Genomic DNA, 26,615 nt, shown 5'->3' with positions numbered 1-26,615 from the left:
CACCACAGCTGAAAGGTGTTTTTCTAATGTGAGCTGTGGATCCGTGTTAATAAAATAAAATGAACAAACTAGCCAAGGAAAAGAGGCATCACTGCAGAAAATGGGAACTTTGGAAAATTAAAATGCAAAGGATTTTCACGCTATAGTGATACAAGTTTAAGGGATACAGTGAAAAGAAAGGTATTAAGTGTAAATATACAAAAAACAAACCAACCAAACTAATAGCAACAGACAGAGTCACCAATTTTTAGTACTGACAATGAAAATATTGAATTATTGAATAGTTTGTCCCCTTTGGAATCAACTTTTAACAACAAAGGAAGAAATATGTCATAGACTATCACATGGTAGAAATGAAGACACTGGGAAAAATATATATTCAGCTGCTGTGATGTGTCTGTATCTACAAAGATCAGAGTGGTGCAGATAATGGCTTTTCCTATGAAGCTGTAGAAATAAAAGTTATAAGCAGGATCGAAAGCGTATTTATGCTTTTGAACTTTGAGGCTGAACAGAAGACTTGAGAGTACAACGGAGAACCAAGACAACAAAGAATTGGATAATTGAACAAATTAACCCAGAGTTCTCTCACTCAATCTTACAGGGTGAAATTACCATATTTGAGACACATTATGCAATGTGGGGTAGTTTACAATGCTGGGGAAGGCATAAAGAAATAGAAAAGAAAGGAGAATGAACTGCAGGGTAGATGAACTTAATTTAAGCAGCAATAGGAACAACATTGGAAAATTTGAAGGTCCAGGTTGAGAAAATATCCTGGAGGGGAGAAAAGACAAACAATACCAGCTTGATGGTATATAATCACGCTCTTTCAGTTTTTTCCAATCTTTTTTCAACAATAAACTTATTCCATTCTTTGTCTGTGTTACTGCAATATGCAATAAAATCAGAGGTGGGTGTTAGCAGGTTCTGACCAGATCTGGAGAGTTGATAGCCCTGGGGGGGGGGAATTATTGACCCCTTCAGAGAGGGTCTGAAACTTGGGCGTCCTCCTCGATCCACAGCTCACATTAGAGAAACATCTTTCAGCTGTGGCGAGGGGGGTGTTTGCCCAGGTTCACCTGGTGCACCAGTTGCGGCCCTATTTGGACCGGGACTCACTGGTCACAGTCACTCATGCCCTCATCACCTCGAGGTTCGACTACTGTAATGCTCTCTACATGGGGCTACCTTTGAAAAGTGTTCAGAAACTTCAGATTGTGCAGAATGCAGCTGCGAGAGCAATCATGGGCTTCCCAAGGTATGCCCATGTTACACCAACACTCCGCAGTCTGCATTGGTTGCCGATCAATTTCTGGTCACAATTCAAAGTGTTGGTTATGACCTATAAAGCCCTTCATGGCATCGGACCAGAATATCTCCAGAACCGCCTTCTGTCGCACGAATCCCAGCGATCGGTTAGGTCCCACAGAGTTGGCCTTCTCTGGGTCCCGTTGACTAAACAATGTTGTTTGGCGGGACCCAGGAGAAGAGCCTTCTCTGTGGCAGCCCCGACCCTCTGGAACCAGCTCCCCCCGGAGATTAGAACTGCCCCCACCCTTCTTGCCTTTCGTAAAGTTCTTAAGACCCATCTCTGCCGTCAGGCACGGGGGAACTGACACATTTCCCCTGGACCTATACAGTTTATACATGGTATGTTTGTGTGTATGTTTGCTTTTAATAATGGGTTTTTTAGCATTTTTTAAATTATTAGATTTGTTCTTATATTGTTCTTGTTATTGTTGTGAGCTGCCCCGAGTCTACAGAGAGGGGCGGCATACAAATCTAATTAATAATAATAATAATAATAATAATAATAATAATAATAATAATAGTAATAATAATAATAGTGGAAATTTGGAGTAGTTTGGAGAATCAGTAAATACCACCTCTGACTGGTCCTGCCCCCATCTGTTCTCTGCCTCCCGAGTGGAGGAGGAATGGGAGGAAATGGGGATTTTGCAGTAACCTTCCCCTAGAGTGGGGAGGGAATGAGATTTTGCAGTATCCTTCCCCTGCCACACCCACCAAGCCACACCACGCCCACCAAGCCACACCACACCCACCAAGCCACGCCCACAGAATTATTGTTATTGTGTCAATACAACACAGCAAACGAGATCACTATGCTGGATTTCGTATTTCATCACCAGTCGGGTGCTTCCCAAGCACCTAGGACTGCGTGATGTAGCAGCGAATTATGTTTGCAGATCCCAGTAAAGCGGCCTTTTGCAAATGACAGATGGAGATTTTGTCAATTCCGATGGTTTTCAAATGTCCGCTGAGATCCTTTGGCACTGCGCCCAGCCTGCCAAGTACCACTGGGACCACTTTCACTGGCTTATGCCAGAGTCGGGCTTATGATCCCACCAGTTCTTTGCCACTGGTAGATGGTAGTTCTGGCACAGGTTTCAGTGGATCATCTGGGCCACAGCATCGTATCTATGCTTGTAGTCAGTCTGTGCGATCTTTTTGCAGCAGCTGAGTATGTGATCGATTGTTTCATCTGTTTCTTTACAGAGTCTGCACTTTGGATCGTCTGTTGATTTTTCAATTCTGGCTTTGACAGCATTTGTTCTAATGGCCTGTTCTTGTGCCGCCAGTATTAGTCCTTCTGTCTCCTTTTTGAGTGTTCCACTTGTAAGCCATGACCAGGTCTTTTCTTTATCCACTTTGCCTTCAATCTACACTTCTATTCTACTAGTTTTTCTCATCATTCCTATCACCCATTTCCTCCCATGTTGACTGTATGACTGTAACTTGTTGCTTATATCCTAAGATTTTTATTAATATTGCTTTGCTTATTTGACCCCTATGACAATCATTAAGTGTCGTACCACATGATTCTTGAAAAATGTGTATTTTATTTTATGTACGCTGAGAGCATATGCACCAAGACAAATTCCTTGTGTGTCCAATCACACTTGGCCAATAAAATTCTGTTCTATTCTATTCTATTCTATTCTTCAACTGATTTGTATGCCCTAACAGACTGGTGGTTTAGGAACCATAGAAAGCTAGACATGAGTTAGCGCTGGGTCGCCTTCTGAAATTCTTCTCCTGAGAACACAGGGATGCTTAGATCACATAGTTTCCAGCTTTTCAAACACTACCTCGCTGATGTTTGCTTGGATTGTCTAACCTTATTTCCTTGGCAGGCACCTTTTGAAAAAAGCACCTTTCATGTAGCAGACTGAAATATACTAAAGGACTTCTCGGTATGAAAGAGAGAGAAAGAAAAGAGGAAGCAGTCTTGTTTGGCATTGAAAATGATATCCGAAGTCTCTTGAGAATCTTAGTAATGTCATGATTTTATAAATTTCCCCTCCAGCCACCCCCTAATTTCTGCTGAGAGTTTTAGTATCTAGAAAATAACCCAAAAAAGGCATTCCAACAGAGGAGCTATGAAGCAAAATCACTGCCTGCAAATATTCAGAAGGGCCTCTCAAAATAGAACCAAAGAAATAGAGCATTTAAAACAGATTGAGGCAAAACAGATTTTGAAGTTGCCATAGCAGTTATATTTCAAAAGAAAAAGAAAGATTTGAAGAGCCTGACCTTTGAATTCTGAAAGGCTTTTATAGGGGAACTTTGAAAAATATAAACCCCGTTCCTTTTAGATTTCTTTTTTGGCTCTCAGAAAATTGAGCTCAAAATGCGATTCCTAGGAACATACCAAAGTCAATCTTAATTGTAATGTCATGTGGACAATGATATCAGTCAAGATAATTAAACTTCTCCTTTTTAAAACTAAGGAACAAAAAAAAAGTTTTGTGTGGCCTTATGAACAGTGACCGTTTTTTCCTATTTGCATTTTTTTATTAATAAAAAGGATGACTAAATTTCACTAATAGCTGCAAACATATATAGAAAAATACCTTGTTAAAATACAGTAATTTTTTTGAGCAATGGAATGTATTTTTAAAAAAATAAATAAATAGCCATATCAAATAAATTGCTCTGGCGCACAGAATATTAATTTTGATTTATTTTTCCAGATGGGAGTGGAAATAGCACAGTGGCATTAAGAGATAAATAAATTTTAGATTTAGATTTATTATTATTTGTTTATTATTTATTTATTAAACCTATTTATATGCTGCCCAACTCCCAAAGGAAATAAAAATAATGTCTAAAAACACCCTGCTGTTCTGTTCGGGTCGTATGTGACCCGAAGCCAAGTTTGAGTCCCTGTAAAAAATTTTCCCTGCATATCTGAAACTTGAAATTTCATGACTATTTATCATTTCAGGGGTTCTCTCTATGAGAATTTTTTTTGGGGGGTGGGGGGCTTAGTTTTTGCTGGGCAAAAAAAGTTACAAATCTTATGTTCCCGGGTCACCCTGACCCGGACCGAAAACTCTTCATTTGCAGTGCTTATGTTTGGTCTTTTTGAAAGCTTTTTTCACTTGGAAAGTAGTCTGAACATTTCTGCACACAATGATATGAAAATTGAAATGAAAAAAGTAAATCTTATTGGTTTATTTTGCGGATATAATGCACGCCCCCCCCCCGTTTTTGTAAAAAAATTTTCAATTTATGGATAGTTTTGCTTGCAAAATGCATTCTATTTTACTAAAGTTGGTGTGAGATTGGTAGCTTGAACATTTGTGAATATAAGAAAAATATAAAGGAACTGAAAAAAATGATTCTTATTGGTTTTTTAACATCAGAAATAAGGCCTCCCCCCCCCCTGGCTGCTTGCAACCATTTTCACTTTTTATTTTTTTATGCTCCAAATCCGAAATATTCTTTAAAATCTTAGGCATTCATTTACTCAATTTAACAATGCTGATCATCAAAAAATATTTTTGGGGTGGTGGCTAATTGTTTTCTGGGCAAAAAAAAATCATAACTTTGAATCTGTTTCTGTTCGTATGTGACCGGACCAAAAATAATTTTTTTAGGTACTTGAATTTGATCTTTTTGAAAACTTTTTCAACTGGAAAACTAGTTTGAACATTTATGAACATAATGATATGAAAATTGAACTGGAAAAATTGAGACTTATATTTTTATTTTGATCAAAAAGCCCCTCCCCCCATCCTTTTTTAATTTCGTGTCAATTTCTATTTTTTAAGGCTACAAATCCCTAAGGAATTTTCCCCCAAAAGGTTTGATATACTAAATTGAACATTTCTGAATATAAGAAAAATATAAATGAACTGAAAAAAATGGTTCTTATTGGTTTATTTTTGCCACAAAAGGGCCACCCCCCCCCCCCTCGGCCTTGCTGTGTGCCATTATTGTCACTGTTTATACATATTTGTCTAGAAATATTTGGAATATCCTTTTGAAAATCAACCACATTGTAGCTAGAGAACTAATTTTATGAAACAAATCCATTTTACTAAAAAAAAGTATGTAAGTTTGAAATTAACAGCATAATTTTTATATAAATTGAAATAATTGAGGCATACTTTATGTGCAAAATAAACCAATATGCATCAATTTTTCCAGTTCAATTTTCATATCATTATGTTCAGAAATGTTCAAGCTACCAATCCCACACCAACTTTAGTAAAATAGAATGTATTTTGCTAGCAAAACTATCCATAAAGTGAAGACTATTTAAAAAAAACGGGGGGGGGGCGTGCATTTCATCAACAAAATAAACCAATATGCATCAATTTTTCCAGTTCAATTTTCATATCATTATGTTCAGAAATGTTCAAGCTACCAATCCCATAGCAACTTTAGTAAAATAGAATGCATTTTGCAAGCAAAACTATCCATAAATTGAAAAAAATTTCACAAAAACAGGGGGGGCGTGCATTATATCCGCAAAATAAACCAATAAGATTTACTTTTTTCATTTCAATTTTCATATCATTGTGTGCAGAAATGTTCAGACTACTTTCCAAGTGAAAAAAGCTTTCAAAAAGACCAAACATAAGCACTGCAAATGAAGAGTTTTCGGTCCGGGTCAGGGTGACCCGGGAACATAAGATTTGTTATTTTTCTTAAACAGAACAGCAGGGTTAATAACCCCGATTAAAACACACATACTCAAACTAACATTCCTCATTGTACAGCCCCAGGCCTTCTGGAACAGCCAGGTCTTTATATTTTGGAGAAGGCTGGCAAGGTGGGGAAAATACGAATCTCCGGAGGCAGTTGGTTCCATAGGGTCGGGGCCACTACCAAGAAGGCTCTCCCATAGGGACCTGCCAGCCGACACTGTTTGGCTGACAAGGCCCGGAGAAGGCCAACCCTGTGGGTTCTTCCTGGTTGCTGGGAGAATGCATCAGAATTTAGAATTAGAGTTGGAAGGGACCTTGTAGATCATCTAGTCCAACCCCCTGCTCAAGCATACATCATTTGAGACAGATGGTAGTCCTGTCTCCCATTGAAAATTGCAAGTCTTGGAGCTCTCACAACCTCTGCTGGCAAGCTGTTCCACTGGTTGATCACTCTCACCATCAGAAAGTTTCTCCTCACTTCCAAGTTGAATCTCTCCTTGGTCAGCTTCCATTCATTATTACTTGTTTGGTTTTCTGGTGCCATAGAGAACAGCCTGACCCCCTCCTCTCTGTGGCATCCCCTCAAGTATTGGAACACTGCTATCATGTCACCCCTGGTCCTTCTCTTCACAGTCTGGCCAAACTCAGTTCCTGCAACCGCTCTTTGTATGATTTATTTTCCAGACCCTTTATCATCCTGGTTGCTCTCTTCTGCACTTTCTTTAGAGTTTCAATGTCTTTTCTCTAGTGTGGTGACCAAAATTGGATGTACTACTCCAGATGTGGTCTGACTAAGGCTTTATAGAGTGGCACCTCTCTGGTCCTTGTTTGTATCCATCTATTTATGCAACTCAGGACTGCGTTGGCCTAATGTGTGTTTGTGTGTGGATGGCAGCTTCAACATAATCAAAATTTGTTACCATCTTGCTGGCTTCCCACCAAGCAAGCAATGTCAGCCAAGCAATGCCAGCTGATGGGCCCTAGGGAAAGGGCCTTCACTGTGGTGGCTCCAACCCTCTGGAACCAGCCTCCCCCCCCCAAAGATTCACACTGCCCCCCACTCTCCTGGCCTTCCGGAAGGTTTCAAAAACCCACTTGTGCCAGCAGGCCTGGAGCCATTGATTTTTAACATTTGCTCCAGCTATTAAATTTGAAATTGATTGGGGCGTGAATAAGTGTAATTGTGGTCTGTATGGTTTTAAAAGGGTTTTAGATTAGTTGGGTTTTAAAATTATTTAATATTTGACTTTGTATTTGAATTTGCTTTGATACTTTGTACCTTTATATATTGTAAACTACCCCGAGTCTTCAGAGAGGGGAGACATATAAGTCCAATTAAATAAATAAATTATAACTAAATAAAGGCAACTCTAGCTGGATGGAAATATTACATATCAGATGAGACAACTCATCGTAACCAAACTTGCCATAGGATAATTCAACAATTCAGTTTAATTATTTAAAATAATTAAATACATATATTTTAATTTTTGCCATTCATATTTAACTTTGTCCCTTCTTTAGCATCATATCGTTAATGATACCATTCCACCATTTCTGAGTCCTCGGAAAGGGGTGGCACATAAATCTAACAAAGAATAATAATAATAATAATAATAATAATAATAATAATAATTATTATTATTATTATTATTATTATTATTATCATCATCATCATCATCATCATCATCATCATTATTATTATTATTTCTTCAATATTAGTGTAACTTTTGTTAGTTCACTCTCACCATCAGAAAGTTCATCCTCACTTTCAGGTTGAATCTCTCCTTGGTCAGCTTCTATTTATTATTCCTTGTTTGGTTTTCTGGTGCCATAGAGAACAGCCTGAATTAGTCCCAGCAAATTGGCTGTAGCAAGTTGGCCCAACTCTGCAGCATTTGTTTTATGGAATGAAACAAGTAACTTTTCTTTCTTTTTCTTTTTTTAAAAGTGGATCTTGATTGTTTATTTCAAAGTTTATTTTTTAAAATTATATTAGTAAGATGTCAAGGCTCTCCAAGATTCTTTCTTGTTTTTGCTTTACGAGAGCCAACCCTACTGGCATATAAATTAATGGCTCAGTCAGAGTAACTTTTGTGCTTCTGAAATGTAAATTTGAGACTAATGAATTAATGGTCTTATTTAGAGGATTTAATTTCCTCCCCAGCCAACATAGACTTTTCCATTATAAGGTGCCAAATAAATGGTGATTCATTAAGGCAGTAAGCTGACAATGGCACCTTCGTTTACAGAACACTCAGAGACAGAAATATAACTTGGCAGAATCTCCCTCCCATAAAATGGGCCATAATTAGCATGGCTGAGCAGAATTCACACATGCTCTCAAAGATCTCAGAATGTTTGAATCCCAATTTGGCTTCACAACCTGAACATTTAAATCTGCTTTCTTTGTTTATTCGAGGTTCTAGTCAGAATTCTCTAGCAAGCCAGGGGTGGAGGGGGGAAGGACTTCTGAATTGTTTCTGTACTAAAACACAACATTAGTTGTAACTGATCGAAGAAATTAAGATTGCATGAAGAGTAAGCAATAACATGGCTTTTGAGAATGGCCAAGTGTTTATTCCAGATGATCACTATAAATATCCTATTTTATTTCTTTTTATAGATACTGCTAGTAGCTAGAGTACACAAATGCACTATACTTCAGATATACTCTAGATGGAGATGTTCAAAAACAAAGCTGAAAAAAATACAATTATAGAGGAACTCAGTTAACAGAATAATAATAATAATAATAATAATAATAATAATAATAATTTATTAGATTTGTATGCCACTCCTCTCCGAAGACTCGGGGCAGCTCACAACAACGATAAAAACAATATTATAATGGCACAAATCTAATATTAAAAAACTTAAAACCCTATCATAATTAAAAACCAAACAGCACATACATACCAAACATAAATTATAATAAGCCTGGGGGAAATAGGACACAGAGATATATTTGAGATGCCTATTTATTTGAAATATCTTTTAGCTCTTTCTTTAAGTAACAAGAAATACTGTTCAGGGTTAATATTCTTACAGATTTATGATTTGGAAGCTTAGAACTACGGCGCCTGAAACACGATTTAAATATTGCCCACAAGATCATATGCTGCAACGTCCTACCGGTCAATGACTACTTCAGCTTCAACCACAACAACACAAGAGCACGCAACAGATTCAAACTTAATATTAACCGCTCCAAACTTGACTGTAAAAAATATTACTTTAACAATCGAGTTGTCGAAGCGTGGAACTCATTACCGGACTCAATAGTGTCAGCCCCTAACCCCCAACATTTCTCCCTTAGACTATCCACGATTGACCTCTCCAGGTTACTAAGAGGTCAGTAAGGGGCGTACATAAGTGCACTAGTGTGCCTTTCGTCCCCTGTCCAATTGTCTTTCCTTTATCTCATAAATAGTCCCTTTTTTCTAATGCCAAGGACAAGGGCAGCAGCAAACAACTACCAAAATCTTGTCAAGAAAACTGAAGGGATTATTTCGGGCAGTCACCAGTCAAGACCAGGGAGAGGAGAGGAGAGGAGAGGAGAGGGAGGAGAGGAGAGGAGAGGAGATAATTATTATTTTTTTTTAAAAGTTACACTGTACATAGCAATACCCTGTTGGAAAATGTCTTTAAATATCAATATAATGGAACACATAGAAAGTTAGAAGTCCAGGTTTGTCGATATCAGTTCCCAGAATTCTCCCCAATGGCCATAGGGGCTGGGAAATTCTGGGATTTGAAGTTCCCAAGGCTGGAAACAACACTTTAAAAAAATGCAAAATTATCTGAGACGATTGAACAGTACAAGACTAAATAACCTTTAAGTGTCCTTTGCTTCTTCTCCCCTATAAACTTTGTGAGAAATGTAGGGCAAGCTATCTCCTACTCTATTAAGTACCAAAGAATAAGATTTTCCATCACCTCCAACAAACAATATAATTTGATATAGATTATTCCTTTTTTCTATTAATATAGTTCAGCAGGAACTTTTTTAATAACAATCCAGCATGGTTCACATATTGTTATCTTGCAACTGCTTCTACTGAGGTCTTTTTTTCATTTCGTTTTAGAAGAAAAATGATGGGTGGATTCCTCAACCCTGATGGCATCACCTTTTCCACTTCTCATTGGTATTACAAAGAAGAATCCTCCCCCTTATTTCTTATTGTAATTCTGTTGCTCTACATCAAAGGAGAAAATTGTTGTCTTATTAGGGTTATTAAAACCCTAGAATGCAATATTGCAGACTACTATTGCTGGCTGTCAGCAGTTTGGCAGTTCTCGCCAGTTCAAAGTTGACTCAGTCTTCCATCCTCCAGAGGTTGGTAAATGAGGACCGAGATTGTTGGAGGAAATAGGCTGACTCTGTAAACTGCTTAGAGAGGGCTAAGACAAAGTATTATAGAAACATAGAAACATAGAAGTCTGACGGCAGAAAAAGACCTCATGGTCCATCTAGTCTGCCCTTATACTATTTTCTGTATTTTATCTTAGGATGGATCTATGTTTATCCCAGGCATGTTTAAATTCAGTTACTGTGGATTTATCTACCACGTCTGCTGGAAGTTTGTTCCAAGGATCTACTACTCTTTCAGTAAAATAATATTTTGTCATGTTGCTTTTGACCTTTCCCCCAACTAACTTCAGATTGTGTCCCCTTGCTCTTGTGTTCACTTATTGTTTCTTTCTTTAAGTTCTTAATTTCGGGAGTGAGTTTTCTTTTTGCTTTTGCTTTTTCTAAGAAATACCATCCTGAGGATCTGATATCCAATTATTTAATATCATGGAATATTGATTTTATCATGGAATTTATAGCTATCCATAAGCATTTTGGGGTTTAATTATTTAACTTATGAATCATTATCATTTTTACACATTATTTTTGGAACTATCCTGAAAATTTACATAATGCCAGTTAAATCTCGGGGGTTGCCAGAAAGAATATGGAGTCAAGCTATTCTCCAAAGCACCTGAGGGTAGAACAAGAAGCAGTGGGTGGAAACTAATCAAGGAGAGAAGCAAAAGAACTAAGGAGATATTTCCTGGTAGTTAGAAAAATTGATCAGTGGAACAATCCTCCAGAGTTTGTGAATGCTCCAACACTGGAAGATTTTAAGAAGATGTTGATAACCATTTGTCCAAAGCAGTGTAGGGTTTCCTACCTAAGCAGGGGTTGGACTAGCAGACCTCCAAGGTCCCTTCACTCTGTTAATCTATTATATTCTAAATTTGAATTGCCATATCAAATCTATTTCTTTCTATCTATCTATCTATCTATCTATCTATCTATCTATCTATCTATCTATCTATCTATCCCTATCTATTTATCTATCTATCTATCTATCTATCTATCTATCTATCTATCTATCTTTCTATCTATCTATCTACCTATCTTTATCTATCTATCTATCTACCTATCTTTATCTATCTATCTATCTATCTATCTATCTATCTATCTATCTATCTATCTATCTATCTATCTATCTTTATCTATCTATCTATCTACCTATCTTTATCTATCTATCTATCTATCTATCTATCTATCTATCTATCTATCTATCTATCTATCTATCTATCTATCTATCTATCTATCTATCTATTAGATTTGTATGCTGCCCCTCTCCGAAGACTCGGGGCAGCTCACAACAACAGAACAATACAAATCCAATAGTTAAAAACAATTTAAAAACCCTTAATATAAAAAACAATCATACGTCTCATACAAACCATACGTAAAGCAGGAATGGCCCAGGGTAATCAATTTCCCCATTAGAAATATTACAAGGAGATACTCACCTTTGTAACTTCAGTTGCAAGTTGCTGAACAGAAGGAGATGCTACGGAGTATAAAATGCCTTTGCCTCTTATTGGATCATGGAGATTCACATATGCCACAGCGTTCCTCTGGAGAACTTTCCTAAGGTCCTAAAACACAAATATGATTAATAAGCCAGATCCTAATTAAGGACCTGCATTCTTGTTGTAGTCCTTTGAAATGTAGGAAAGGGGGAACACAAGCCATGTTTTTCCACCTACTTCAATTCCCCACGTAACATTTAATTCAATTTTCGTAGAATATCATTTTAGGAACTTGAAAGGAAGTCTTTATTTAATTTCTCTCTTGTGGGGTTATAATGCTATTTCTCAAATGAACAAAATGAAAAACGAGGCCAGAAGGATTTAAGAATGACTACAGTTCTAAGCAGCGAATCAAAACATTACATTCTATGAAATAATAGGAAGTCTGTTTTGTTTTTTGGTTTTTTTTAAATGCTCCTGTTCCACATCAAACTTCTAATATAAGAATTAGCAAACAAAGTGCTTGATATATCCAACCGGGCTGTTATACTTCAGATGTGAATGCATTGTTTCTTCAATGTTGTCATTTTGTTATTTTTTTTAAAAGCAAAGGCATATTTCAATTATTTCCCATTGCCTACCTAGTCATGAAGTATCCACAAAGAGGTCCTTTGCGTTGAGCAAAAGGGGTATAACACAATTATGTTTGATGCAAGGATGATTTGAAGTGGAACTAAAGAAATTTTATTCTCAAGCAGTTGTAAGAATCCTTTTGATACCTGGTTCCTCTTTCCATATCTTTCACAGCTTATTGTAAGCCTATAATTCAGTTAGAAGAATAAGGCTTTGGTAATGCTTTCACATTACTTACACTCAGGCCCAAGAATATCGGCACGCTTTCTAGGTAACTTCAAATTCAGAGCAGTCCAGCTTTATTGTAGCTGGCAAGTCTCTAAAATCCTGCCATTAAAATGTGCAAGCTAAGCAGAAAGTACGTCTTTTGTGATTACAGGGGATGTTATTAACTTATAAAGTATCTACTTAAGAAAAAGCAATCCCTACCAATAGGGCAAAAGGGAAAGAAGGGTGTTCCGTTTATAGTGGTACATTTTCTTCAAATCCCAATGAAAAGAGGCACCTACTGTGTTTCCTAAGATATTCACTTTGTCATTGTCAGATCAGGCCTTGGTTTTTATCTTATTGCTTGGAGATTGGATCCATTAGATTGATATATCCCTGGTGAATTATGGATCCAGAGAGTTTTCCGAATGAGATGGGATTGTCTGTGTTGGTCTGCTATATGGTCTAACTGATAGCCTAGGTTGCCACTGGGAACGAGGTAGTAAATGAAGCCTTTGGACAGGATTGCACTTATCGGACCTCTCTTCTTGTGTGGATTTCATCACTCCCAGTGACTTATAATGTATTGAGAAAGATGAAATGAGAAGAGAGACATCATCCTTAAAACCCACCTTTGTCACCAGGCATGGGGGAATTGAGATATCTCCCCTGGGCCTATACAATTTATGTATGGTATGTTTGTGTGTATGTCTGCTTAATAATGGGGTTTTAAAAATGTTTTTAAATTATTAGATTTGTCATGAATTGTTTTATTGCTGTTGTGAGCCGCCCTGAGTCTACGGAGAGGGGCGGCATACAAATCTAATAAATGAATGAATGAATGAATGAATGAATGAATGAATGAATGAATGAATAAATGCTGCGGTATAAGTACCAGAAACCAATTAGGTCCCACAGAGTTGGCCTTCTCCAAATCCTGTCAGCCAGACAATGTCGCTTGGCGGGGCCTAGGGAAAGAGCCTTCTCTGTGGGGGGCCCGGCCCTCTGGAATCAGCTCCCCCTGGAGATTCGCACTGCCCCCAGCTTCCTTGCCTTCTGTAAGAGTCTTAAGACTCACCTATGTCTTCAGGCTTGGGGCAATTAGGTCTCAGCCCCCTGGCCAATGAAATGAGATATATGTTGTAAGACTGAACTGGTGTGATTGTTTTAAAATATTGGATTTTTAGATAGTAATTTTAAATTTAATTAGATTTGCCGTTATATTGTTATATTATATGCTGTTACTCCTCGGAGAAGGGCGGCATACAAATCTAATTTATAAAATAAAAACAAGGATGTAATTTGGAACTTGCAGCCTAGTCAAAATATCATCTTTCCAACGGACAAGCTCAGTATCTTTAACCATTGAGCCACCATGCCCCCTTTATACTTTAAAGTCCTTATTTACTCATTATTTACTTACAACAACAGCTCAGAATTCTCTAAAGGAGTTCTAGGCTTTACATACCATTTGCCTAATATTAGTTTATGCCATGAAGAAAAGTTTCATCTAAAGTTCTCCTATTTTGTGGAATTAGCTGTCCTCTGAGAAACACTACTAGACTGACAATGCAAATGTTTTCGGGCATCTTTTAAAGATCCATCTTTTTATTTCCCTCTGCAACTACTTTGTTTTGCTTTTTCTAATGGAATGCTTTTAATTCTTATTTTATATTCTTTTTAAACTCTTTTTTTTTGGTCTGCTTTTATCTTCCTTTTATCTTTATTATTTTGATAAAGAGCTTTGGGTTTTTTTTATTTAATGAGAAACAGAATATTCTTTTGAATTGAAAAACTAAGGCATGGAATAAAAACAGTGTGGATAAAATACCACGTTAGTCTGTGGAAAGATAAAAAATATAGATGATTTATTTATTTATTTATTGATTGATTGATTGATTGATTGATTTCTGCAGAACCTCTGGCAATTGTAATTCTTTTATCAGAGAGTATTATGAATGTTGCATCAGAACAGCAAGAGAGGCCTAACTTTATACCAAGGTTGACTCAGAATATACCCAAATCTATTTACAGATACTGATAATGCACCTGAATCAATTAAGGTACTTTTATGTTCTTATTTAAACCAAATGACCACACTGTTGCTTTAAAGAGGCCAAGTATAATACTGTTTGGTGTTTAGTATATACAAGTATATACTAATATTCTCGTATTAGAATATAGAATATAAAATGACAGAGTTGGAAGGGACCTTGGAGGTCTTCTAGTCCAACCCCCCTGCTTAGGCAGGAAACCCTACACCACTTCTTTTTTAGGTATTGTTTCCCCCCTCCATACAAACTTTTTCAATACATTTCAAAATACCTTCTATTCATGTTACAATACAAATTGTGTTAGTACAACAACTATAATAATCCCCAAAAATTACTGATTCCAAATTAGTTACTTTCGGTATACATCAAACCTCCAAACCCTGGCCTTTAATTCTGTTATCTAGATAAACAATTTTCTGCTAATTGAATTCAACATTGATTTCCTTTTGATCTATCAATGGATAGAAAGTTAAAATACAGTATACAATGATACCTCATCTTACAAACGCCTCGTCATACAAACTTTTCGAGATACAAACCTGGGGTTTAAGATTTTTTTGCCTCTTCTTACAAACTATTTTCACCTTACAAACCCACCGCCGCCGCTGGGATACCCCACCTCCGGACTTCCGTTGCCAGCGAAGCACCCATTTTGCGCTGCTGGGATTCCCCTGAGGGTCCCCTCCATGGGAAACCCCACCTCCGGACTTCCGTGTTTTTGTGATGCTGCAAGGGAATCCCAGCAGGGGAATCCAAGCAGTGCAAAAACGGGCACTTTGCTGGCAACGGAAGTCCAGAGGTGGGGTTTCCCAGCGAGGGGAGCCACAGTGAAATCGCAGCATTGCAAAAACACAGAGGTCCGGAGGTGGGGTTTCCCATGGAGGGGAGTCTCAGGGGAATCCCAGCAGTGCAAAAACGGGTGCTTCGGCTGGCAAAAGGGGTGAATTTAGGGCTTGCATGCATTAATCGCTTTTCCATTGATTCCTATGGGAAACATTGTTTCGTCTTACAAACTTTTCACCTTAAGAACCTCGTCACGGAACCAATTAAGTTTGTAAGACAAGCTATCACTGTATTTAAGTTAAAATAACTATTTTGGAAGTGAAAGAAGATAATTAAGTGATAAATACTAGAATCCAGATGACGAAGAAAAGAATTGGTGGTAGCACTAAATAATTATATAACACGAAGCTTAAGTATTAAGATTATTTAAAATACATAAAATTTTAGGATAGAGTTTTGATAAGGTTGCAGTATGAGAAGTTTTCTTTTTCTATAGATGCTATATCTAATACTGTGACTGATAGTTATGAAAGAAAAGAAATAGTTATGAAAAGAAATACCGTATAAGTTGGGGTATATGATATTGGCTAATTAGGTTAGGTGAAGATACAGAATCTTAAATGAAAATATAGACATAAAAGGTTTTAATAATGATTATATTCTTATGATGTCTTACTTGAAGTTAGAGAAAACCTTCAGATGTTTGATATTTAACATCTTAATCAGATGAAGACATAGAATTTTAAAAGAGGACAGAGATATAAGATGTCTAGGTGGGGAGGAATTTTATATATGTTTTATGTTAAGCATTGTTGTAGTGTTTGTATTCATATAATGTTTCATTTTAAGGTGGAGAAAAATAAAAAATATATACACCCCTCACCCCCCCCCAAAAAAAAAACAGTAGAGACAGCTGAAAGGCTGCAGGAAACAATAGTTTAAACTCGTGTATCTGTCATGACTTGTCTTGTGAATCCCTGCTTCTCTGCTTCTCTGCTTCGGGTTTCATATCAAGGAAGACTTGATTTCGAGTTTCGTATCAAGGAAGACTTGGCATTTTGCCAAGCCCTTGGACATTACATGAGATAACAAGAACTAACTGCATTTCTTTGAGTTAAAACTGACTAATGAAGATTAATTAGCAGCTGACTTTCTGCAAGAAAGAATTGCTTTTTTACTTGTGTGTGTGCCTCCACTGCTAAGCCACTTATTAGCAGAAGAGCCCTTCATTCCTCCACTCGAAACAGAATACCCTACGAAAGCAGACTATCAATCCTAGGTCTAGAAAGCTTAGAACTACATCGCCTAAAACACGATCTAAGTATTGCCCACAACGTTCTACCTGTCAATGAGTATTTCAGCTTCAACCGCAACAACACAAGAGCACGCAACAGATTCAAACTTAATATTAACCGCTCCAAACTTGACTGTAAAAAATATGACGTCAGCAACCAAATTGTCGAAGCTTGGAACTCATTACCCGACTCAGTAGTTTCAACCCCTAACCCCAAACATTTTTCCCTTAGTCTATCCACGATTGACCTCTCCAGGTTCCTTAGAGGTCAGTAAGAGGCGTGCATAAGTGCACCAGTGTGCCTTCCGTCCCCTGTCCAATTGTCTCTCCTTATCTCATTTATCTTTTCTTCCTTTCAAATATGTTCACCTATACTTTTATATCTTATCTTCTATTCTTTTCTTTACTTATATTATTACATATCTTTCTCTTAAATGTGTATTATGTATTGGACAAAATAAATAAATAAATAAATAAATAAATAAATAAATAAATAAATAAATAAATAAATAAATAAATAAATAAAGTTCATTGATTAAACTAAATTCATTCAGATGGTATGTTTTTGATATGATAAAACTGGGGGAGGAACAGATCCATAGGTCAAGGGATGTATTAAATAATAATTGTTATCCTTGATATTGGCAACTCTAGATCCTCCCTGTATGAAGAAAGAAACCTGTAAGCATTCTTACCTCTGCCCATTCGTAGGAACCAATATTTCCAAACATAGTTCCACCCCATGAACAGAAAATGATGGTCCGTTCAGGCCTCCAACCTTTCTTCACCTTCTTTATCAAGGCTTGGATAAGTGCAGTCATTACTGCTGTGCCATGAGCCCACTGCTCACTACTATAGCCAGGCAAACTGCTATGATGGCTGCCAACGATGACGTATCTATCTGAAAAACATTCAGCAGGCAAAAGCTTTTACTAATTAATCAATACAATCAACAATCCTTCCAAACAGTGATGGTATTGGTCACTTTTCCCATTCTTGCCAGCTGGGTCACAGCTGTTTGCCATAATAATAAGATGAGTTCAAGAATCACTTTTATTTGAACGACTTCAAAATTATTTGCGAGCAATCTCAATCTAACAATCTCATTCCTAATGCAGACTATTTTATAGTGAATCATCCAATGAATCATCCAGTGAATGTATCTGAAAAGACATAAGACTGAGTAGTTAGAGCAACCAACTAAAATGGATCTAAGCTAACTTGTTGTGGTTAGCTCTGGCCCAGCTCCTGCCCTAAGGACTGTGGATGTAGGGGAGACATCCACATGCTGCTGATGAAGGCTCCTCTGACCAAGAAGACATGAGTGACAGGGAGGAGGAGAGTGGGGCAGACAGCTCAGAAGGAGATCAATTATCTAGCTCCTCCTTGGATTGGGAACAAGAGTTAATGATACAGCCACGCATGCAGAGAGCGATGCATAGGCAACAACAACTGAGAGATTATTATCAAAGAAAATGAGGCCACCTGTGGTTGGGTGGGGCTGTGGTAATTAGTGAGGCTGCTATAAATAGCAGCCTGTGGGTTTGGCCATTGTGGAGGATTATCTGATCGTTGTGTTTCGTGACTGCTTTACTGACTTTGACCTTTTGTGTGCTGATTTTTCCCCGCTTTGAAACTAAACCAGAGCAAAGTGTGTGTCATTTGTGAAAGAAGAAGGACTGAATTGCCTCACAGCTGCAAGCTAAGTATCATAGAACTGATAAGGGACTTGTACAAATTACCAGTTTGTTTGGAGACGACTGCTCCAAAAGAGGGCTTAGGTTAAGTGAATTTTCATTATACAGAACATTGTTTTGAATTTTCAAACGTGTGTGTGTCTAAAATTTGTACCTGTGAATTTTTGGGAGGAGTCTACCAGAGAGCCCGACAGAACACTAACTTAAGGAGTTAGATGTGTCTTGCTTGGTTTTTAGTAATTACTATATATTTGGAAGTAACTCAAATGGTTCTCATATTTTAAAAGCAGAAAGTCTCCTGCTTTCTGTTTGCTAAAGGTCTATAATATAAGATATCTTATTTCACATAAATTTGACTCCTACCAGAGGTCTTACTCAGATGTGAAAGGGTTAAACTGGATCGCAGTAAACGAAAGTACACTATATGGAATGTGCTAAGATGAATATTGTCTATACCAGTATTCTTCAATCTTAGTATCTTTAATAGGTGGATTTCAACTTCCATGATCATTTTTCAGACAGGTGTAAGTGCTCAGTCTGGGTAACTATATAGAACAAAGTCTAAAAAATAATAGGCTGTTATGTATAGTTTGAAGGTTAAGAGCAATCGACAATCCAGAATAAGTTGTGAAATTCTGTTCTTGTTCAGTAATATGTCAAGTGACTTGCAGAAGGTAGCACAAGGAGAAATCAAAATAAACCTACCAGGAACTGTAGCTCCTTTTAAATACCCAACAACATTGGATATTGTTTTGTATGTTGGCTGAGTTTGAATATTCAAAGTCACAACTTTTCTTTCTGCCAAGAGAAAAACAAAGTATTTTATTTTGGATTCACCAGCAAAGTCTTTAAGAAACCATATACAACGTTGCCTATCCAAAGTTATCACCTGAATTTTCAAAACAGACAAGATTTTGTCCATTTTTACCAGTTTATTTTATTTAATCACCTGGACTTATATTAAAAAGCATCTTTATTAACAAACATCTAAGGAAAAATAGAATAGGAGAGTATGATACAAAAGTGATTGGTTTCATTTGAGACAACCTTGTGGTGTGACTGGAACAATCTGGAACTGAATACACCCAAAACCGTAGAAATGGCAGTAGACTTTAGGAGAAACCCTCTCATTCTACCACCTCTTACAATACTAGATAATATCAACAGTAGAAAGCTTCACATTTCTAGGTACTATCATATCTCAAGACCTAAAATGGTCATCTAACATGAAAAAATATCATCAAAAAAGCCCAACAAATAATGTTATTTCTGTGCCAACTCAGAAAGCTCAAACTGCCCAAGGAGCTGCTGATACAGTTCTACAGAGGAATTATTGAATCTGTCATCTGCACCTCTATAACTGTCTGGTTTGGTTCTGCAACCCAACAAGACAAACAAAGAGTTCAGAGGATAATTAGAACTGCAGGAAAAACAATTACTGCCAACCTGCCTTCCATTGAAGATCTGTACACTGCACAAGTCAAAAAGAGGGCCGTGAAAATATTTACTGACTCCTCGCATCTTGGACATAAATTGTTTCAACAACTACCCTCAAAATGATGCCATAGAGCACCGCACACCAAGCCAACTAAATATAAGAACAGTTTTTCCCCCAACACCATCACTCTGCTAAATAAATAATTTCCTCACCACTGTAAAACTATTCACTAAGGCTGCATTACTATTGCTATTAGTGTTCTGATTGTTCTTATCACCCATCTCCTTCTACTTATGACTATATTACTGTAACTTGTTGCTTGTATCTTTATGATTTATATTAGTATTGATTGGCTCCTGATTGCTTATTTGTACCTTATGACAATCATTAAGTGTTGTACCTCATGATTCTTTACAAATTTATATTTTATTTCATGTACATTGAGCGCATAGGCACCAATGAAAAATTCCTTGTGTATCCAATCACAGTTGGTCAATAAAGAATTCTATTCTATTCTTTTATTTAATGATTTTCTGATTTACTTTGTAACTCAGCGATTTATTTATTCTATTGATTTATTTTAGGAAAATTTATATAGCTGCCTACTCACTCACAGAAACTCTATGATGATTACTTGAAAGTTATCAAAACTATACAATATTCTGAAAATGGAAATGAAATAAAAGAACACGAAACAGATAAAATGTACATATTACAGTAAAACCTTGTTAACAGAAGAAATATAAATTATTTTGTAAGTGATTCTCTTCCCCACTCCAATTAAATAGACCTGCAAGTGTAAACAGTTTTAAGTTACTGAATTGAACAGTTCTATCATTCTGGCATAAATTCTTTCAGTAGCACTTTACCTGTAAATATATATATTACTAAATCAAACTGAAATAATTTCTCTTTTGGGGGGGCTCAAAATATCCAGGCCATTTAATATTTTATCCAGGCCATTTAATATTTTGATCATTTGATCTAATGACTGATGATTGTCTGTTTTAATGAGATTTTTATGATTATGATCACTTTATTACAATTTTATAAACTTCCTAGAATTATCAGGATTTGGGGCATCATGCACATTTTAAATAGACAAACAAATTTACAAATGAATAAATGTCAATAGGAGAGGCCTAACCAAACATCATTCTAGTGAAGATAATATTGAATAACTTCTTGTGCTGGCATATCTAAATAAGAAATCAATATTTATTTGTAAGAAATACAACACTATCCAAAAGAATCAAAATTTAAGTTTCAAGCCATTTGTACTTTGAACATCAATGGAAGCTCAAGTTTTCAAATAGGGTTGGATAATCTGATAATTTGATAATCTTCCAAATGATAATCTGCATTTTGAAGTTTGCTTTTCAATTACTTTACCCTGCAAGAACCATAGGGTGGTTCTTGCAGGGTGAATAGAGCCTCGGTGATGCAGTGTTAGAGTGCAGTACTGCAAGCTACTTCTGCTGATCACTGGCTGGCAGATCGAATCTCAATAGGCTCAAGGTTGACACAGCCTTCCATCCTTCCAAGGTTGGTAAAATGAGAACACAGCTTGTTGGGGGCAATATGCTTACTCTCTGTAAACTGCTTAGAGTGGGCTGTAAAGCACTGTGAAGTGGTATACAAGTCTAAATGCTATTGCTATTTTTAGAATTGACAAGACTGTGCAGGCAAAGCCTTTATCCTTATATTCTTGGTTAGCAAATAAAGTCAGGATAAAACTTTTCTCCATCCATATTTTCTTGATCTGCTAGGGTTGCTTTGATTCTAGTGTTTCTAGTAATATTTCGACTTTAGTTTCATTACTAGGATTACCTAAAAGCAAGGGATACTAAGAGGAAAATAAAAGGGATCTGGAATAAAAACTTTGAGCTGATGGTAGAAGCATCTGTGCTGTACATCAATTATCCTCTAGTTCATTTCTGCTTTCTTCTTCCAACTGGTGGGTCAGCATTCCAGGTCTATTCATCACCCTCATTTTAGCTCATTTCAGATGTTTTCCTCCCATTAATACATTCTTCCTAAGGCTCTTTTTGAACTTCTCTAAAACTTTTGTACCATTTCATCTCCTTAATCAATGTCACTTATAGCCTGAATATCAGAAATAATGATAATCACATCATTAAATCAAAAGGATACTCTGCAAGAACATCAGTTTATCTTTAATCTGAGCGACAATTATCCCTCTCATTGTTTCTTCCTTCCCAGTTGTTCTATTTCTCAGTATCATCCAACAAACATGCAGGAATGGTTAATTGGGGAATGCATTGTAAAGAAAATAACCTGCCTCTTTGTCAAAAAAAAAAATCAACTTCATGTTCCTAGCATGATAATGATTTGTTTTAAATATTATGAAACCTTCTATCCTATCTTATCCTATCCTTCCTTCCTTCCTTTCTTCCCTCCCTCCCACCCTCTCTCTCTCTCCATCTTAGGCTAAGAAAAAAAAATAGCCTTATTAGAATTTGAAAGGGGAACAGGGGCAAATAAGAGTTTTGTCCCTTTTTCACAGCAAAATATTACCAATAATACAACTTGATGGAAATCATGGGATCATCACAACAATGTCAATTGCCCAGGAAGCGGAGTAACGACGCTGAGACAGTAGCTGGATTTAATAATGGGTCACTTTATTAATTAGCATAAATTTAAATAACGTCAATTTGAATAACGTCAATTTAAATAACGTAATTAGAATGTTGTAACAGTGTAAACAAAGGACCTGCAGAGGCCAAAACTAATGGGGCAGAATTTACCTGTCAAAACATTCATGGCAACCTTGGGCGTAACTCCTTGCTGATCCAGGTGAAAGTAGTCACCTTCACCTGTATCCGAGCCACGCCCGTAAGCATGTGGGAGGAGCTCACCATCCAAACCCCGAGGGAAATTGGATAAGGTGAGTCCCATGGGCATCCCCTCTCCAATCCCCGAAGTTGTGCAAACCTGTAGTTCATGGTGAGAAGCAGCCCATCATCTTGAAAAGATGCATGAAAGGAGAACGCGCAGTTGTTCCTACTGCCCATTTCCACCCCTAACCTGCCAAACCCCAGTGACCAGACGGAAGCCAAATTAATCCAATGTATCTCTACATTGCGCCTCACCCCCTAACCAGTCCATCCTTAACGACAGTGTGGAATAGGCGAAAAAAACGGTCGCACCAAAGAGAGGCCGCCAAAAATTGCTATTCGGCCCCGAGGCGACCCCATCCAGGCACACTGTATGATAGAGGAGGGCGGGCGGGTGTTCACTTTCAGGATAGCCGAGGGCGAGAGGAGGAGGTCCGCTTCGAGCTACCCTTAAATAGGGCGGCTTAGGACCTCCTCCCCGGCCCAGGAGGCAGCGCACTGCCAAAAGCCGACCTCCGGTTTTTACCCAGAAGCCGGAACGGCACCAGCAGCGTCTCCCCAGCTCCGGGGGCAATTTCAGCCGGCTCTTGAAGGTGCCGACCGTGCATTAACCTTAGTAGACATTTTACGTATTCAGCACCAGTTTGGACTGGAGAGGCAAAGCAGTATTAATCGATCTTAAGGTCAAGATTATGCATCCTTGGATATGGGTTTATTGAAAATAAGTCTTTGCCTTTTGTATCTTTGATGGTAGCTTTGCTTTCTTAACCTATATTGAATGTTTTTCAACATTTCTACATCACTGACTTCTGGTGGCAGGAAAATCAGTGATGTCACAAGAGGGCTGTGGAAAAAAATACAGAATATATTTCAACGCAGTGCAATAAACTATGGAATCATCCTATCAACAGTGTGCCTTCAGTAATAGCCCAATGCTTCCTTAGATGGTCAATAATGGAAAAAAACCTACTCCTCACCAGCAACTAGATCAGGTAATGAAACACAAAGGCATATTGTACAGTGACATGACTTCATTTAAAAGCTTAGTATGCCTAACAAAGACTCAAATAAATCTCAGTGAAGTAAGGAGAAAAAATAAAGTTTAATTTTCTTTAAATTGTTCTGACAGCCAATCTCATGTTCCAAGTATTAGACATTTGATGAAAGTCTTGATAAATTTACCTCTTTATGTTTGAGGAACTGATGGGGAAACTTCAAGTTAATGCAACTTGAAATATTCTCTTTATCTAAGCCACCAAGCTACTCCACCATAAACGGACAAAAATGAATAATTTTTGAAGGTTAACAGTTATAGTTTAACTGTTTTGGTGAAGCTTTAATTCCCAAACTACAACACATACCATACAACAAATAAATGTAATCTGTGTTCCCTTGTAACTGTTGAAGTCAACTCAAGGCTGTGCATGGATATGAAGATATGTGAACAGCTTAAACTATACAAAGACAATATGATTTAAAAATTCTCAATTATTATTTACTTATTTGGTGTAGGAAACAGAGAAACGAGCATATATACACAATCAAAATAATTATATAGAAAATATATGAGCAGTGGCCTCATAATTCAGCTATCCAGGCAATGGCCCCTGTTAATGTTTCAGACAGATCTTCTAAGGCAGGGGTCCCCAACCACCGGGCCGCGGACCAGTACCGGGCTGCGGGGCATGTTGCACCGGTCCGTGGAGTCAGCAGCTGCCGGCCCTCATGCCCCCACCCCCTCCCTCCAGCGCTTCGCCTCCCACCGGGCAAGAGGTCTCGGGAGGCAGGTTCTGCCGGCCACAGGACGATAGACAGAGGGGCGGGAAGGACCGAGAGGCTCAAGCCTCTTTTGGCTTCTGCCCCGGGGCGCTTTTGCGTTTTTGGCTGGGGGGAGGCAGGAGGGCCAGCCTGACCCCCTGTCTCCAGCGCTTAGCCCCCGCTGGGCAAGAGGGCTTGGGAGGCAGGTTCTGCTGGCCACAGGGCGATGGCGGGAAAGAGGGGCGGGGAGGACCAGCACCCCCATGCATAATCCCGCCCCCAACCACACCCCTTTCCGCCCCCACCGGGCCATAGAAAAATTGTCTTGCTGAAACTGGTCCCTGGTGGAAAAAACGTTGGGGACCACTGTTCTAAGGAACCAGTGAATACATGGTGTGGGTAGTGTTGTACAATATGTTTAATAATTTAATAAAATGTTCAATGATAACAGCTTAATATACTGATTATTAAGAAACTTAATATTTATTTATTTATTTTATTTATTTAGTACATATTGCAGGTATGTAAGGATATAATACTCATATACATGATGCTAGTAAAAAAATAAAAGAAACATTAGGATAGGGGACGGAAGGCTGGTGCACTAATGCACGCCCCTTACTGACCTCTTAGGAATCGGGAGAGGTCAACAGTGGATAGTCTAAGGCAGAGGTCCCCAAACTTGGCAACTTTAAGACTTGTGGACTTCAACTCCCAGAATTCTCCAGCTATGCTACGTTGGCTGGAGAATCCTGGGAGTTGAAGTCCACAAGTCTTGAAGTTGCCACGTTTGGGGACCTCTGGTCTAAGGGTAAAGTTTTGGGGTTAGGCAATGATGCTGCAGAGTCTGGTAGTGAGTTCCATGCATCAACAACTCAGTGACTAACGTCGCATTTCCTGCAGTCAAGTTTGGAGCAGTTTACATTAAGTTTGTATCTGTTATGTGCTTTTGTGTTGTTGTTGTTGAAGCTGAAGTAGTCGTTGACAGGAAAGATGTTGTAGCAAATGATTTTATGGGCTATTCTTAGGTCGTGTTTAAGACAACATAGTTCTAAGCTCTCCAAACCTAGGATTGTAAGTCTAGTTTCGTAGGGTATTTGCTTGCGAGTGGAGGAGTGAAGAGCTCTTCTGGTAAAGTATCTCTGGATATTTTCTAGAGTGTTTACATCTGAGATGTAGTGTGGGTTCCAGACTAATGAGCTGTATTCAAGGATTGGTCTGGCAAAAGTTTTGTATGCTCTGGTTAGTAGTGTAAGATTACCGGAGCAGAAGCTACGTAGGATTAAGTTAACAACTCTTGAAGCTTTTTGGCGCTTTCAATATGTTGATGCAACTTGAAAATATTGCAAATAAATAAATAAACAAACAAACAAATGACTATATTTTAATTGCTGGATAGCTTGACACTCTTGATTGCATTAAGGCCCTGGTTGGAACCCTGACAGCAGACAGCATGCAAATTTAATAAATAAATGAAGCTTGACTCACTGAAGCCCGATCCACACATCAATTGTTTTCTTTGTGCCCAGACAGTACCCAGTAGCTGAGTTCCATCTCAGTGGATGTGAAGTGAACATAGCTAGAGAAAGCCACTGAGCAAAGAGACAGGGCACCATATCATTAATGACAATATGGTCCCTCAGGTGAATGATGATGTCCTTAGCAAAACACCAGAAGCAAGCCTGTAGCTGTGGCTGTTTCAAGCGATTCACAAGATTCCTGGGGGGGGGGGGATCCTTTATAAATAATATCTGAATGATTCCCTGGGAACCTCGAATGCAAAAATTTATCTGTCTCATGTTCTCACTGTGCTCACTGAAAATGCAGTCTGTTACTCGGCCAAGCCCCCAAACTAGCTTGGGAACAGAGTTACTTTAAAAAAAAACCACTCTACTGATGGCAAACCCATGGCATGGGTACCACAGCATATACAGATGGCACGTGAGCCATTGCCCTAGTTCAGCACCATCACACACGTGTGCTCCTGCAACTGATTTTCAGCTCACATGGAGGCTCTTGCAGGGCATTTTTGGCTTCCAGGGGCCTTCCAGAGGGATGGGGGAGAGCTCTGGAGCCTGGGGAGGTGAAAAATGGGCCTACCGGGCCCACT

At 38.0% G+C, this 26,615-nt stretch overlaps 1 protein-coding gene across 1 annotated transcript in view; it reads right to left on the bottom strand.

The window, feature by feature from the left end:
• Positions 1-26,615, bottom strand: part of NAALADL2 (N-acetylated alpha-linked acidic dipeptidase like 2) — a 716,175-nt gene that overhangs the window by 216,665 nt on the left and 472,895 nt on the right. Inside the window, exons 7-9 of the mRNA XM_070753658.1 lie at positions 19,154-19,246; positions 17,447-17,652; positions 11,778-11,906 (exon numbers count right to left, since the gene is read on the bottom strand). Coding sequence (XP_070609759.1) covers positions 11,778-11,906; positions 17,447-17,652; positions 19,154-19,246 — 428 coding nt within the window. The remainder of the gene's footprint in view (positions 1-11,777; positions 11,907-17,446; positions 17,653-19,153; positions 19,247-26,615) is intronic.

Source organism: Erythrolamprus reginae, chromosome 5, assembly GCF_031021105.1.
Source record: "Erythrolamprus reginae isolate rEryReg1 chromosome 5, rEryReg1.hap1, whole genome shotgun sequence".
NCBI classification, from domain to species: Eukaryota; Metazoa; Chordata; class Lepidosauria; order Squamata; family Dipsadidae; genus Erythrolamprus; species Erythrolamprus reginae.
Note: the sequence above shows the minus strand (reverse complement) of the source record. Positions and strands in the feature narration are given on the sequence as shown.